The sequence below is a fragment of the Micromys minutus genome, assembly GCF_963924665.1.
Source record: "Micromys minutus genome assembly, chromosome: 9".
Lineage (NCBI taxonomy): Eukaryota > Metazoa > Chordata > Mammalia > Rodentia > Muridae > Micromys > Micromys minutus.
The window spans coordinates 46,602,559-46,618,561 of NC_137978.1; the positions used below are offsets into that span (position 1 = coordinate 46,602,559).

Genomic DNA, 16,003 nt, shown 5'->3' on the forward strand with positions numbered 1-16,003 from the left:
CTTGTCCCAGCTTGTCCTCAAACATACTATGTACCTGCAGGTGGTCTTGAACTCCTAACCCTCCCACTCTACCATGCCAGATTTAGATGACACGTGCAATCACACCCAACTGAAATACTTATTTTCAGTCCTTTAAAGGAGTTTGCCATAGTTGGGGGTTTAGCTCAGTGGCAGAACACTTGCCAAGCAGTGCAAGGCCCTGCGATTGGTCCTTAGCTTTGAGAACTAAAAAAGAAAAGAAAAAACAATGTAACTGGGTACAGTAGCACACTATATCCCAGGACTGCTGAAGCAGAGGCAGGAGGATCTCTGAGTTAGAGGCCAGCTCTAGTGTACAGAGTGAGTTCCAAAGCAGCCAGGGATACACAGAGAAACCCATCTTGGGAGAACGGGTGTGTGTGTGGGGGGGGGAGGCAACAAAAAAAAAAACCAAAATATAATAATAATAATAATAATAATAATAAAGAAGTTTGTCAAACTTATTATATAGGACATAAGATTCTGAGCAGCTAACATTTTCTTTTTCTTTCTTTCTCTCTTTTTCCTTTTCTGAGATGGGCTTTCTCTCTGTAGCTCTGGCTGGAACTGTAGAGCTCTACCTGCCTCTGCCTTCAGAGCACTGGGATTGAAGGTGCATCCCAGGCTAACTTTTCTTTTCAATTGTTATCACGTTGATCTGTGTCTGTGCTGAGAGGAAGGAGGCACAACTGCCCAGAACACATAGGCGGCAGCCAGAGAAAAACTCATGGGGATGGATGGATTCTCTCTTTCTCTTACATGGGTCCCAGGAATCAAATTTGTCTAGCTTGGTGGCAAGCACTATCACACACTAAACTAACTCGCTGGCTCACAGGTTTTCTTTTTTCCTGTAATTTTCTATTAACATAACAAACATGTACTTATTTTTATACTGTAGGGAGAGAAAAAAAGAAAAGACCTTTGTAAATCATAACTTGATACAAGGTCATAATCAAATAGTCAGACATGGTGCTGTGTGCCTTTAATTCTAGCATTAAGGAAGCAGAGTCAAGCAGATCTATGTGAGTTCAAGGTTAGGTTGATCTACGTGGCAAGTTCTAGGTTAACCAGGACTACAAAATGAGACCCTGAGTCAAAAAACAATGTACTACAAACTCACACCTCTAATCCTAGCACTTGGAAGCAGAGGCAGGAGGATGGCTTGGTGGGTAAAGTGCTTGTTGTGCAAGCATGAGGACTGTGTCGAGCACCCATGTCAACACCTGGCATAGTGGCAAGCACCTGCACTCCCTGTGTGGAGGGAAGGAGAGAGACGGCGGGACTCTGGCCGGTCAGAGACTCCTCCTCAAGTAATCAGGTGGAAAGTAACAACAGGAGGCTGAGCTGCTCCGTGGTCTCTGCAGGTGCACACATGGACAAGATACACCCCTACCCTCTACTCTCTCTCCACACAAACTATGCACACACACACTACACACGATATGCAACACATATACACACACTCGTCACACACATGAACATAATTATTAAACCTTTAGAATAAAATGTCTAAGAATAATCTTTAGATTAAAGCAGATCAAAGAGACAGGGCAACTGAATATCACATATTACCTCAGACTAGAAATTAAACTTGAGAGCATAAAACCCTGCTATTAAAAATATCATGGGTCGGATGGGAGCAGGGTGGGGTAGAGGAATAACATCTCAAATATAAATACAGAGTATCTAGTAAAAAAAAGAGAAAAAAAATTATGTGGGGAATTCTGGAGACATGGCTCAGCAGTTAAGAGTAATGGCTGCTCTACCAAAGGTTCTGAGTTCAATTGGCTCACAACCATCTATAATGGAATCCGATGCCCTCCTCTAATGTGTCTGAAGATAGTTACAGAGTACTCATATATATAAAATAAATAAATAAATCTTTAAAAAAATATATGTATGTATATAAAATAGGGCTGGAGATAAGAATGGCTTAGCAGATAAGAATACTGGCTGCTCTTCCAGGACCCAGGTTCAAATCCCAGCATACACACACACACACACACACACACACACACACACACACACACACACACGGCAGCTTACAACTGTCTGCAACTCCAAGATCTGACACCCTCAGACTTCATGCAGGCAAAACACCAATACACATAAATCAAAAATAAATAAATAGCCTTTAAAAATATATTATGGGTAAGCCAGGCAGTGATGGTGCACACCTTTAATCCCAGCACTCAGGAGGCAGAGATAGGTGAGTCTCTGTGAGTTTGAGGCTGGCTTGGTCTACAGAGCAAGTTCTAGGACAGTCAAGGCTTCACAGAGAAGTCCTATCTTGAGAGTCAAAAGGAAAAAGAAATAAAGCTACATGTATATGGAAGGAAAAAAGACTGGACCCCATTAACGGACACCTTTCAGGGAGGAGGCCAAGAGTTCTTCTTCCCTCTATCCTTTAGACTAGAGTGTCCATGCTGTACAGACTATTTACATGCAAATAGGCATATCACATAAACCAAAGCCTCAGCAGTTCACTCCCCCTTTTCTGATTATACCACTTTAGAAAAGAAGTGGTTACAAGGTACTTAAGTAAGAACAAAACCTAACACAGGTATGGCAAGCTAGGCTGGCATTTCACAGTTCAGCAGCCGGATAGTCACAGGAATCCGAACATGCCAGGAACCAGCCTGACTTCTTCAGCAACTTTAGAGAAGCCTCCTGTCTTACATGATGGTTGAACACACCCAGTGCCATCTGTGTAGTCCCTGACCTCCTTAAGCTTAGAGGAAACCCAACTGTACCTAACCTACAGTGTTAGAAACTGTTTTCTTAAAAGGCTCATGACTGTTTCCCTGCTGAGTGCCTACCGGATCAGCGTGTTCCCGATCTGGTGCCGTATTTCATTCCACTCCTCCTTGCTTTTACGGGGCCAAGAATTCAGGTTCATCTCTGGTTCACTGGGTCTGCTGCTCAGCTTCATTGCCAGCGTGTCCTTCCTCTTCACTCTGTTAGCCAGGGCACCTTTACACAGGGAGAAAATGCTAAGGCACAAAGACATGGGCTCATGTGAACCAGGTAAGTGTGAATACAGCTCCCAGCCACGAGTAGAGGAAGGGACAACATAAGGCATTTGAAGATATTTTTGGCAAAATGGACAGAGGTAGGTAAAGCACACCCTCCCTACCACAAGCCCTCTACACTTTCCTCATTTGGTGAGAGTTTCTGAAGACAGAATCTAGTCTGTTCTGGGACAGTCCTCTGATTTAAAACATGAAAGCTTTCATATTAATGTATCTTATATAATCTAATAGTCAGTATTGGTTTTGAGAGAGAATCTTACACTGCTGCTGGGCTGCTCCCAAACTCCTGAGTTCACTTCATCGTCCTACCTCGGCCTCTTAGTAGCTGGTTAACATCATCAACTGATAACTCGTCCCAACCTTGCTTCCTTTGCTGTTCCTGAGGAAGGCTTTCATACAGCTAACAACTCCCAGATTCTTCTCTTCCTGCCTGCCTGCCTCTGGCTACCTCTCCAGACCCATTTTTGGTTTTTGAGCTCATGTGACAGTTCAAGCTATGTTCCACTTAATGCAATCCTCCTGTGGTTGCTTCTCAAGTGCTGTTACTACAGGTCTGAGCCACCACATCCAGGGAAACACACTTTTTTCCTTTGGTTCAAAAGAGGTCTGTTATATTGAAGAAAATTCTTTTTTTCTCTAAGTCTTTCTTTTAAGACTATGTACTGATGAATATGTTTTTATGACTGTGTAGAGAACATGTGTCCTCAGAGGGAAGAGGTATTGGCACTCTTGGAGGTGGAGTTACAGATGGTTGTGAGCTACCTAACATGGGTGCTGGGAATTGAACTGAGTCTTCTGCAAGAGTAATAACTATTCTTAACTGCTAACCCAGCTCTCTAGTGTTTCCAACTTTTCTTTTTTTAATATTTATTAATTTATTTATGAGTACACTGTCGCTGTCTTCAGACACACCAGAAGAGGGCATCAGATCCCATTACAGATGGTTGTGAGCCACCGTGTGGTTGCTGGAAATTGAACTCAGGACCTCTGGAAGAGCAGACAGTGCTCCTAACCACTGAGCCATCTCTCCAGTTTGTCTAACTTTTCAATGTAACCTCTATCCCTATTTTCTCTATATTTCTTAGATCTCAATTTCTTATCTATCTTCAAGGTGAATGGATTGTGTTTTTTTCCTGGTGTTGGGTACTGAATCCAGGCCCTGTGCTTAGCTTAGCACATGCTCTATGACTAAACTTATAGCTCTGGTCTCTGGGTGAACAGATCTAAAATACAAACCAAGAATCTGAATGATGGTGGCAAACACCTTTAATCCTAGCACTAAGGAGGCAGAGGAAGGAGGATGTCTCTGAGTTTAAGGCTACCCTGGTCTACACAGTGGGTTCCAGGCTAATTTGGGCTACAATGAGACTTTGTCTAAAAAGTAAATCTGAATGAGTCTGTCAATGTGGCTCCCTCCCGTGGCCTTGATCACCGTGGCAAAGTGGAGGGGAGTGCTTCACTCTGGCCTCCAACAGCCAGAGGACTTTGTGAAGCAGGGCACCTGTTTCCTCTTCTGCTGGGGATCTGACCATTGGCAGAGGTTCTGCCCAGCATGTGGTGCCCAGGTCCCAGCACCACACACAGAACAACATCCCCTTGCACTTTCCCCTCCTGGTCTTACTCTGATGGCTTTCATCGTCATCATCATCTTCTTCTTCATCTCGATACTGAATGGGACCCTCAGAATCTGAGTCGCTCTCCTTCTCTTCCTCTTGCAGACCCAGTGGTAGTTTAGGAGTGGCTGAGGTAGACGTCATGTCTTCAACAAATGGGCAGGTCTGCTCTTCTTCTTCATCATCTGGACTAACAAATAGAGATTTTTTTTTTTCAGAAATAGTGAGGCTTTTCAAGGGAAAAGGCTAACGTATACATAAAAAGTCCATTTTTGGAATAACTTATAATCTTAACATTCCTCCTAAGCAGCTCTTTAGTATTCATGAATCTAAAAACCTCTGAGTTCAAATCCCAAGCTGTTTCTTAATAGACACAGACACATTTCAGAATTTGCCTAATTTAAGTCACAAAAGCCTTTAGATACTGCTCCTACTTAGAGCTGAGATACTAAAAACAGAAAGCCTGAGTAATACGTCTGGTGATACAGAAATGTGAAAGCCCAGGGCTTCCTTGCTATTAGCAATGGCTCTTAAGCACCATGTAATACATTTAGATGATACATTTGTATCATCTAAAACTAGTAGTGTTAATGTTCACATCTATTAACAGGTAATTGTGTTATCAATACAGAAATCACCATAAAAATCCATTTAAAAAACTACAATATTACAGAAATCAGCAGAGTAAAAAAAGCCCTGCTTCTAGAATTGACTCTTGGCAGAAGCATTCCTTCAATTTGAATTTACCCACATTGTCTGAAGAACCTTCCCTGTGTGGGGGCTGCCTACACCACCCAGAAACAGACAGGCAGGAAACACTTACACTTTCAACATCTCTATCGTGATGGGAAGTGACCTGGTCCGACCCAGGGTACCAGTGTCCTCAGAGAAGCTGTCACTGCTCTCAAAAAGCAGTGAATGGGCCCTGTGAGTGCCTTCCAAGGGAGGGGTTACGGGAAGGGGGCTGGTAAGGGCCTGCTGAATTCGGATATGCAGTGGGAGTGGGGGCAGCCTGGGGGGTATATGGGACTCCCCAAAGCTCTGGTCCTGTATCTTCTTGGGAACTTCCTTTTTCTGGTCTTCCTGCTGGGAAATGTCCTGGAATCGATCTAAAGAAGGGGAGAACTCAACTTCTGGCACGATTTGAAAAGTCTTAGCAGGGACTAGAGGGGAGCATGGAGGCTCTGGAGGTATGTGGGTAGGCAGTGGGGGTGATGGGGATGAAGGCGGGATTATCAGCGGTGGTTCCAAACACAAAGAGACAGTTTTTTCTCTTTGATCATTTGCTGTCTTAGTTGTGAATGAAGCAGCAGGCTCCGAGCTGGGTGCTGAAGTTGATGGAATGCCTCTCTTGGGTGGTGAGGGTGGGGACGGTTTCGACAGCAGTGTGCCACTGTTCATTGCTTGGGACAGTTCAGCTGCAAAGGAGAGAAACACTCTGTCACCATGGCTTTCCTCTGCACCGAAGACAGGTCAGAACTAACCTGTCAATACAATTACGTCCTGAAACAAAATTTATTCTGACAGAAGGCTGTAGGGTGGGGGAACACCTGGATAATTAAAGATGATTAAAACTTAATTAAAATTTAACTACTTCGATGACAGATGTGACAACCCTATGGCCTGATGGTGTAAACAGAATAGATCCAGGAAAAAAAAAAACTTATTAAAAAATTGTTTTTAAACTGGGAAGTGGTGGAGCACTCCTTAAACCCCAGCACTTTGGAAAGAGGCAGGTGGGTCTCTGTGAGTTTGAGTTCCAGGACAGTCAGACCTGTTTCACAGAGAAACCCTGTCTTGAAAAACAAACAAAAAAGGCTGTTTTGTAATTGTTATTTTATGTGTATGAGTGTTTTGCCTACATGTATGCACCATGTGTGTGTTGGACTAATGCCTGAGAAGGCCAGAAAGAAGTCTTTGGATCCCCTGGAACTGGAGTTACAGATGAGAAGTGGGTGCTGGGAACTGAATCTAGTTCCTCCAGAAGAGCTTGTAACTGCTGTGCCATCTCTTCAGCCCAATATTCCCAGCACCCAGCAAGAGCAGGACAAGTTCAAAACCAGCTATCTCCTATACCTAGCTCCAGGCCAGCCAGAGTAATACAGCAAAACTCTATCTTATCTATGCCATTGGGGATATGGGGAAAAAGAACACACAACAAAAGGTCTTAAAAATCCAACCAACCAGGGTGGTAGGATAGTCCAGTGGGTAAGGACACAGCTTGATGATCTAAGTTTGATCACACAGTGGCATTGAAAATCAGTTCCTGAGAGCTGTCTTCTGACCTCCACAGTACACTGTGGTGTTTATTGGCACTCCCACACATTGCACACACACAATAATAATAAATAAATTAAAATAAAAAACACCCCCAAATCTGTGGCCATGCTTACATACCCTGATAAATGATGATGCCTGAATATTCAGCTTTGTACTATATATTGCTCAATAAAATTCAATAAAGCTACTTAGTAAACCTTTAATATGACAAATGCAAAGCCCTTTGAATAAATTAAAATACTTTTATGTCTTTGTTTTTTTTTTTTAAGGTTTATTGAAACATATTCAAATGGCAATTCATCCCAACTGTAGGCTGAGTGACCTGCATGTCAGAAAGGCTGCCAGAGCCCAGAAGCATTATCAGTGACCTGATCCAGGGCTGAGGCCTCAGGAACATCATCTCTCCTCTCCCTCCTCCTCTTCCAGCCTGAGAAAGACACCTCCACAGGACCTCTGTGAATCCGCTTCGTCCCGTGTGTGGCACAGGCAGATAGATAATGGTGACCTCCTCCCACACACACTTGGTGTAGAGGTTACCACTCAGGTGTGTGTACTACTTCTCCACAATGACCTGAACCACCTCTGTCACAGTCTTGGTGTGAATGTGGCCCATGTTGGTGGGTCTCCTCTTTTATGTCTTTTAATAGGCTTTCAAATTATTTTGTGTGTGCATGCTTGTGGCTGTCAGAGAGTAACTTGGGATAATTGGTTTTTTTCTTTTTTTTAAAGATTTATTTATTTATTTTATGTATGTGAGTGCACTGTAGCTGTCTTCAGACAGAAGAGGACATCAGATTCCATTACAAATGGTTGTGAGCCACCATGTGGTTGCTGGGATTTGAACTCATGACCTCAGGAAGAGCAGTCAGTGCTCTTAACCACTGAGCCATCTCTCCAGCCCAACTGGTTCTTTTTATGCATCTTGTAAGTCATGAAGATCAAGGTTGTCAAGCTTGGTGACAAATACCTTTATCACTGAGCCATCTCACTAGCCCTATCCTTATGTCTTATTCTTCAGTACCCCTGAAGTGATAAGGAAAAACAAGATGTTATCTTTTTTTTTCTTTTTTTTTTTTTTTTTTAATTCCAAAAGGAAAACCAGAAGCCAGACAATAGGTAATTTCCCCAAGATCATAAAACCACCAAGGCCTTTAGCTACGTTGCAGCCTGCTTATCACACTATTACTCTATCCCCGTCACCCGTGAGCACGGCTGTGATGCCCTTTGTATGCCCGGTCACTTTGCATTATCTCTGAGCTGGATGGCAGGACACCTCCTGCCTCCACCAGCAGCATATTCACAAGGATACATCAGTGTGCCCTCAATAAATGCTTATATCATGAGGTGCTCTTACTCTGGATGACATCATATACCCACTCATTTTCCCAGAGCCCACATGACTCATCCATGCAAGAAGCAGGCCACCACTTCATACAGAAGCAAGCGGTGAACCAATTAAAGAGGAGTTCTTTTGATGAACAACCTCTAATGATCTATCTAAATTTTTTTATTTCAGTCTGTCCAATGTTCTCAAAGAATATATAAATCTCCCCAAATAAAATTTTATTTGCCCATAATCTCATTTCAGGGTTCTACTCTGAGTAAAGAGCGAGCTACCCTTGGACTATAATATCACTTATCAGAAGTAAGCTATGCAAATGGTATTTTATGCTAACACAGTAGTGCTTTCCCATAATCTCAGCACTGTGGGGAGGATGAAAACCTCAACATCATCCCAGGCCACAGAGTAAATCCAAGGACTAGACTATAGATGAGGCCTTGTCCAAAAAACAAAACAAAAAAAAAAAAAAAAAAAAAAAATGAGGGAAAAAAAGGATAAAAAGGACAATCTAGAAAATACTATATCTAACACATGAGGATAGAAACAGCGGCTACACCCACAGGACCATACGCAGGCATCTTCCTTCCCTGAGGAACTAAGTTGCTTGGTTTTTTAAAGACAGGGTCTCACTATGTAGCCTATAGGTTGGCCTAATCTCACTATTTAGACCAGGTTGGCCTGGAACTCATCATGCCTGGCCCCCACCTAGTGTATTAAGACATGCTCTCCCTAAGGCCTGAGGTTTGCCAGTTAGTTGAGGCTGGCAGGCCAGTGATGCCAGGAATCCTCTCGCCTCCCTAACACTCACAGTGCGCTCTTACACATACGTTTTAGGTGCATTCTAGGGGTCAAACAGGTGTGTATATATTTGTAAGGTGTGTACTTTATAGCTCTCCCCTGGGCCCTAAGAGATCTCTCTTTTCATACTTTTAAATTTTTATTTTTATGTGTGTTGGTGTGTGTGTCCACAAAAGCCAGAAAAAGGTACTGGCTCTCCTGGAGCTAAAATTACAGGACATCAGCCAAGCCAGATTTGAAAGAACAGGAAGGTATGCTTAATTGTGGAATCATTTCTCCAAGACTACCCTCTCCAACCCAGCCTATCATTTCCAAGGATTTCTAAATAATAGCTCATATTAAGTAGACCATTTATGATCATAATCTTTATGTGAAAGAAATGGTATTTTAGGATCAAAGCATTGGGGGAGGTTATTAATTTTGGAATAAGGTGCAACCTTTAAATCAAATCTATTTAATCTTAGTAAAAACTGTGAGTTAGCCATTTTCCTTCTGTGAGAGCCTGTAATGGATTAATGTTGATTCAGTCACAAGGCCACTGCTCTCTGCTCTCAGTTAAAGCTACTATAGACCACTTTTAGGTCTTTTGTTTGTTTGTTTCTTTGTTTCAAAAAAGTTCTCAAGTAGCCCAGGCTATTCTCCAATTTATGTAGCAGAGACAGCCCTCAAACTCTACAGAGAGGACAGAGATGACAGGTGTGCATGACTGCACAGCTGGTTACTGTCTGCGCTGCCACCACTAGACAGACAGAGCTGGCTGAGCAGGAGCACAGAGCACAGCTGCTGAACAGAACCAGCAGCATCAACATCGTCTGCATATATACTGGACAGATAGACTCTCTGGCCTGAGCTGAGATGCTGCCATCAGAACCTCTGGGATCTGGGTCCCCTCATCCGAGCCGGCCTTCTAGGTGAAGCCAGTTAACAGCAGCCTAGATGATAGTTTGAGAACTCCGTGGTAGAGATCCAAGGCAAGTTTCTGTCTCACATTAGCTGCAACTGTGGTGAGTCAGGGCATCTACATTTCTAATTGTCTCTGCATGCAGCAGGCAGGCATTTACCACAGCCCTGGGTGGTTTTGAAAGTGCATGTGAAAGCACTTCTGGTTCCTCAGAGATAAGTCAGGGAGACATCAGCCATTAAGCAGTGATAACACAATGGTCTCCATCCTGTTCCTACTCCAACCTGTCTGAGATCACTCTGAAGCCTGATAAGGTCCTAGTCACTCCACCCAGCTTAGTGACATTAGATTCTTAATACACTTTTTAATCATTATCTGTGCAATCGCTAACAAGAACTATAAGCTGGGATCAGCCTAATATTGTTTTTCCTCAAAAATTACACTTGTATTAGTTCTGAAACACTTATTAGTTTTTTGCCTTTTCTTTCCTTTCTGGAAAATTTCTGTGGGGAATGCATTATGATAAAAAAAAAAATAGACCCAAGCAAGACTTTAGAAAATGCAAAGTAATTTATGAAGCCTATAAACTTATACTCATATACTACCCTGCCTTCAGTTTGCAGTGGTTCTGAGGACTGAACCCAGGGGCTGTCATATGCCAGGCCAGTGATTCATATCCCTGGTCCTCACTGTTCTGCAGCATTTTCAGACAGGATCTCATTAAGTTCAAGATTGGCCATAAAGGCCTTAAATGTGCAATCCTGAACAGCTGAGATCATAGATCATATATTACCATCATATATTTCCTTCCTTCCTTCCTTCCATCCATCCATCCATCCATCCTTCCATCCATCCATCTATCTGGAACTTGCTTTGTAGACCAGGACAGCCTCAGCTTTGGCAAACCCTCCTGTATCTATTTCCTGAGTGCTCAGTTTACAGCATGCTTCCACAGCTGCACGGGTAGCATTCCTAACTCTCCCCAAGATAAATGTGATGTTATCAGTACTACTTAAATACCTCTGTAGTTCCTATGAAGATACTATAGTAGGCACCAAATCACAAGCTAGACAGATATTGACAAAATGATCCTTTTAGCCACCAGAGTTAGGTTTACTGAAGGAATTGGTAGTTTACATTAGAAGAGACATCGCCTTGCCCCTTGGAAGCTGTGCCATTAGTCTAACTTTCTCACTAGGCTGAAGGTAACCCCATGGTAGTCAAGCCTATTGTGGTCTTCACATATCTAGACCATCAACTATTGTAATAGATTTTTGTTGTTTTGTTTTGGGGGTGATTGTTTGTTTATATGTTCCAGAAAGAAGGGAGTCAGAACAGAGTTTCATGTAGTCCAGGCTAGCCCCAAACTCAGAATCTTGATTCTCCTGCCTGTGCCACCTGAGTGTTTGCCAAGATTCACCATCGCCTAGTTCTGTGGGAGACTCTTTTTAAATCTTCAAAATTCTAATTAGCAAATAAATAAGCAATGTTATAGTCAGTTCTGTGATACTTGTATGTTACAAACATATTAATCTCCCCAGATTTCAAGTTAATTTTACTAATATTTCCAATTCATGGCCATTTTTGTCTTGTTCTTCAAACTTATTTCCCTCCCTCCCTCCTTCCCTCCCTCTCTTCCTTCCTTTCTTTCAGAGACAGAGTTTCTCTGTTTAACAGTTCTGCCTGTCCTGGAACTCCTTTTGTAGACCAGGCTGGCCTCAAACTCACAAAGATCCCATACCTCTGCCTCCTGAGTACGGGGATTAACGGGATGTACCACCATGCCTGGCTCTAAAACTTTTTTCTATATTGAAAATATCCCAAGAAATGAGTTAGAAAACTCTTTCACAGAACAAATCAGTCAATAAAATTACAATCCAAAACTAAACCAGTCCCCAAGCACAAAATCTGAAGACTTACCAATGACAGGGTTGCTGTTTCTCTGAGCTGGTTTCGGGGGTGGGATAGGGGGTTGCTTGGCAGGGGCCGGATGAGTGGCAGTAGTGTTAGTGCTGGCAGGAGCAGCAGGCAGAGTCCTGGGGGCGGGAGTTGGGGTGGGAGCCGGGGCGACAAAGGACTTAACAGTCTTTGTCACATCTGTGGCAGCAGGGGTGGCAGCAGGTCTCAAGATGGTAGAGCCAGAAGTGGAGGAGACAGACCTTGCTGTACTACCAGCAGGCACCTCCTTTGCTTGCCCCTCATTTGCTTCATAAGAAGAGGACAAGGGTCTCTTGGGGGGCAGCAGAGGCTGCTTAGGTGCATGTTCAAGACCAGGCTCTGCTTCAGAGTTAGGCTGGCTACCAGCTGAGCCTATGAAATAAGAGATATGATTTAAAGAGAGCCTAAAAATGAGAACACATAACCAACTTCATAACCAATGAACTTACAGTTTACACATCATTTTCTGGCGACTTTTAACACGCTTAGGGAGTGTCAGTAAGAGAAGCTCAGTAAGGGTAGTGACTCTTCATACAAGAGCCATCCTACCAAGGGCACATGAGATAACTGCCTGCCACACAAGCATGAGGACTGACCTCAGATCCCTACACCTACATAAAAGCCAGGCTCTAATGATAGTGCTGTGTTGGGGGTGGAGAAGAGACAAGATCACTGAAGCTTACTGGCCAGCCAGTCTAGCCGATCAGTGAGCTCTGTGTTCAGTAAGAGATGCTATCTCAAAATAAATGAATAAGCCTCGAAGTGGTGGCTCATGCCTTTAATTCAGTGTGATCTACAGAGTGAGTTCCAGGACAGCCAAGGCTACATACAGAAACTCTGTCTTGAAAAGACAAAACAGGGCTAGAGAGGTAGCTCAGTGGTTAAGAGCACTGACTGTTCTTCCAGAGGTCCTGAGTTCAAATCCCAGCAACCACATGGTGGCTCACAACCACCTGTAATGGAATCCAATGCCCTCTTCTGGTGTGTCTTAAGGCAATGACAGTGTACTTACACAAAACAGATAAATAAATCTTTAAAAAAAAAAAAAAAGGTTAAAAAAGAAAAGACAAAATAAAGCTAGACAGTGGTGGCACCTAACCCCAAATAAAGTAAAAACAAATAAATAAGAATAAATTAAGCCCACACCCCCCTAAAAGGGTGAAGAGCAAGGAGACACCCAATGCCAACCTCAGGTACCCACAAGTATATGGACACCCACCCATAAAAGCACACACACAGAACTCCTTGGGGTAGAACACAAGGAAGGTGGAGGTTGACAAATTCTACAGAAGAGCTAGTTAAGGTGGCTCATACCGGAAACAAACCCACTCTGACCGCTCCCATAGCCCTCTGAGGTAAATAAGAACCGTCTGTGGCTTTCAAACTCAAAATCCCACTTTTACCAAGTCTCTTCTTTGGATCCTCTTCTGGAGTAAGATTCCTGAGGCTTCTCTCGGGCTCTTCTTCCACTAGGACTGGACTAGAAGACCTGGCACTCCCTATGGGCGTGGTGTGTCCATTCTTTAATGCAGCATGGCTCAGCTTTCCTGAGTCCTCAGCACCTGAGAGAAGAAAAGAAGAGCTTAGCTGAGGCCCCACCCACAGAGGTAGCAGATGTGCAGTTTGGTTGTCACGGAGGTCCTGAACAACTGGAGTTGGGGCCGTCCCTAAAGTTGTGTCCTGTCTGTGGGATATGTTCCTTTAGCTGGGCTGCCTCGTCTGCTTCAGTGGATGTGCCAGGGTCGGGGGACACTGGGGGTGTCTCTACCGTCTCAGAAAAGGGAAAGACAGTAGGGAGTAGCGGTAGGGAAGGGGCTAGGGTCACCAGGAGAGGGTGGTGATTGGGATGAAAAGTAAGTGAGAAAATAAATTTAGAAATAAAATAAGGAAAGGAAAAAGAAAAGCCTAAGTGACAGGGCCAACAGGGCAGTGTGGGAAGAGCTGGTGGCCCCACTCTCCTAGTAAGGGGGCTCCTCACTGACACCTGTGCTACCTGGATCCGGCAGTATTAACAGAAGCAGAAGCTCTTCCACACATGATTTATCATCAAGTGTATCATAACTAGTCTCACAGATAATCTACTACATATTGCATATTACAATCTATACATATATACATATATACACACAATCAATATACATATTGCTATATATATATCTGGTAGAATACTTGCCTAGCACCTGTAAGGCCATGTGACAAACACCCAGCACTGAGAAGAAAAAGGATACTATTCTAATAGAAAGGCTACAGTAAAAATAAAGAAAAATCTATTCTTCTGGGTAGGAAAGACTTTGAGGATGTACCACTGAAAGCAGCAGGTTTTGAAAGAGGAACAGAAGCCCACCACATGGATAAAAGACAGTCTATTTAAACTAAGACAGCTGGAGGGGTGGAAAAGAAGGTCCAGTAGTGGAGAGCACACACACATTGCTATTGCAGAGGACCTGCATTCAGTTCCCAGCATCTATGCCAGACAGCTCACAACGCCAAACTACAGCCAGGGGATCTTATACGTCTGACCTCTGTAGGCATCTGCACACCAGACACACCAGACATTATACAAAGGCACAAGGTCAGGAACAGCGTGTCTGATAGACCAGGAATACAAGGCTATAGGTGGGACTGTAAAGGCAAGCAGGTACTAGGCTATGAAGACTATACAACACCGGGAAAGGAGTTAGAAATAAATCCTGGATGAAAGCAAAAGCCCAGGGATTAGGAGTAATAGGTAGGCATAATTTTATGTATTTTCTATAAAGGCTGTTAGGAGGTAGCTTATAGGCAGGCGGTGACTGACCAGGAAAAGCAGTACAAACTACTGTTTTAAAGCTCACGGAACAACAGCAGGGGTGACTGAGGGTAGTGGGTCTAGAGAGCCCCAGGGCCTTAAAAGACATCAACGATAACTTGATGCACACAGCAACTCCAACACACTACAGGACAGGGCTGGCCACGGGCCTGGCGGCTAGGAGAAGCACACACCGCTACAGAAAGGAAACGGAGCAGTGAGATAACCCCAGGGCCTGCAGTTTCTTTTTTTTTTTTTTTAAAGACAAGAGTTGAAAATAGTGGGGTGAGGGGCTGAAGAGATGGCTCAGTGGTTAAGAGCACTGGCTGCTCTTCCAGAGGTCCTGAGTTCAATTCTCAGCACCCATATGGCAGTTCATAAACGTCTATAACTCTAGTTTCAAGGGATCCAATATACTCTCTGGTATCCAAGGACACCAGGTACACACACTGTGCATACACACACATTCAAGCAAAACACCCATACACAAAATAAAGAAACATAACTACATTTTAAAAAACAACAACAATAACAACATCAAAAGCAGAAGATGAGGAAGAAAAAGGTCAGAGACTAACCCTCACTTCCTTGTCATAGGGCGGTGTAGTATCTTTGCTGGCTCCTCAAAGTAATGCTTTAAGTAACATCACGGGAAGATTTTTTTTTTTCTTTGTGTGTGCTCATGTCATGATAGTTTTAGAGTTAGTTCTCACAGACCAGCCCCTCTCACCTGACATACCACCTCCCACTAAGACATTAGACAGTGTCCTTCACGAATGCCCAGGAAGCAGTAGTTTGACTACAGTATTGAAGACAAATAAGTAGTAAATGTACTCTGAAGGAAAGAAACTGTAAAGTAGTTTTTCCTTATTTGTTTTAAGGCAAATCCAATCTCACACACATCCTAGACCAGCCTTGAATTGGATCAACTGGCCATCCCCTAGTGTTGTTGGGATATTAGGTGTGAGCTACTACACCTGGCTGTATTGTATTAAATTAATTAACTGGTTAATTACTAAGCTAGCTTTTCAGACAGTGTTAGTATGTATCCCTGGCTGGTCTAGAGCTTCCTCTTTATATATCAGGCTGATTTTTAACTTAGGGTAATCTTGATTGCCTCCTAGCATTACAGATATGTGCCACTATACCCAGTTGTAGATTTTATTTTTTATTTTCTTTTGCTTTTTAAGACAAGATATCACTGTGTATCCCAGAATAGTATAGAACTCACTATGCAGACCAGGCTGACCTGGAAGTCACAGAGCTCTGCCTGCCTCCGTCTTCTAAGTATTG

The 16,003-nt window shown here is 43.3% G+C and overlaps 1 protein-coding gene across 4 annotated transcripts in view; it reads right to left on the minus strand.

The window, feature by feature from the left end:
* Positions 1–16,003, minus strand: part of PHACTR4 (phosphatase and actin regulator 4) — a 67,088-nt gene that overhangs the window by 13,946 nt on the left and 37,139 nt on the right. For all 4 annotated transcript variants that reach the window (XM_080920651.1, XM_080920652.1, XM_080920653.1 and 1 more), the window contains 5 exons: positions 13,326–13,484; positions 11,905–12,294; positions 5,487–6,081; positions 4,672–4,853; positions 2,838–2,991 (listed from right to left, as the gene is read on the minus strand). In XM_080920651.1, coding sequence (XP_080776777.1) covers positions 2,838–2,991; positions 4,672–4,853; positions 5,487–6,081; positions 11,905–12,294; positions 13,326–13,484 — 1,480 coding nt within the window. The remainder of the gene's footprint in view (positions 1–2,837; positions 2,992–4,671; positions 4,854–5,486; positions 6,082–11,904; positions 12,295–13,325; positions 13,485–16,003) is intronic.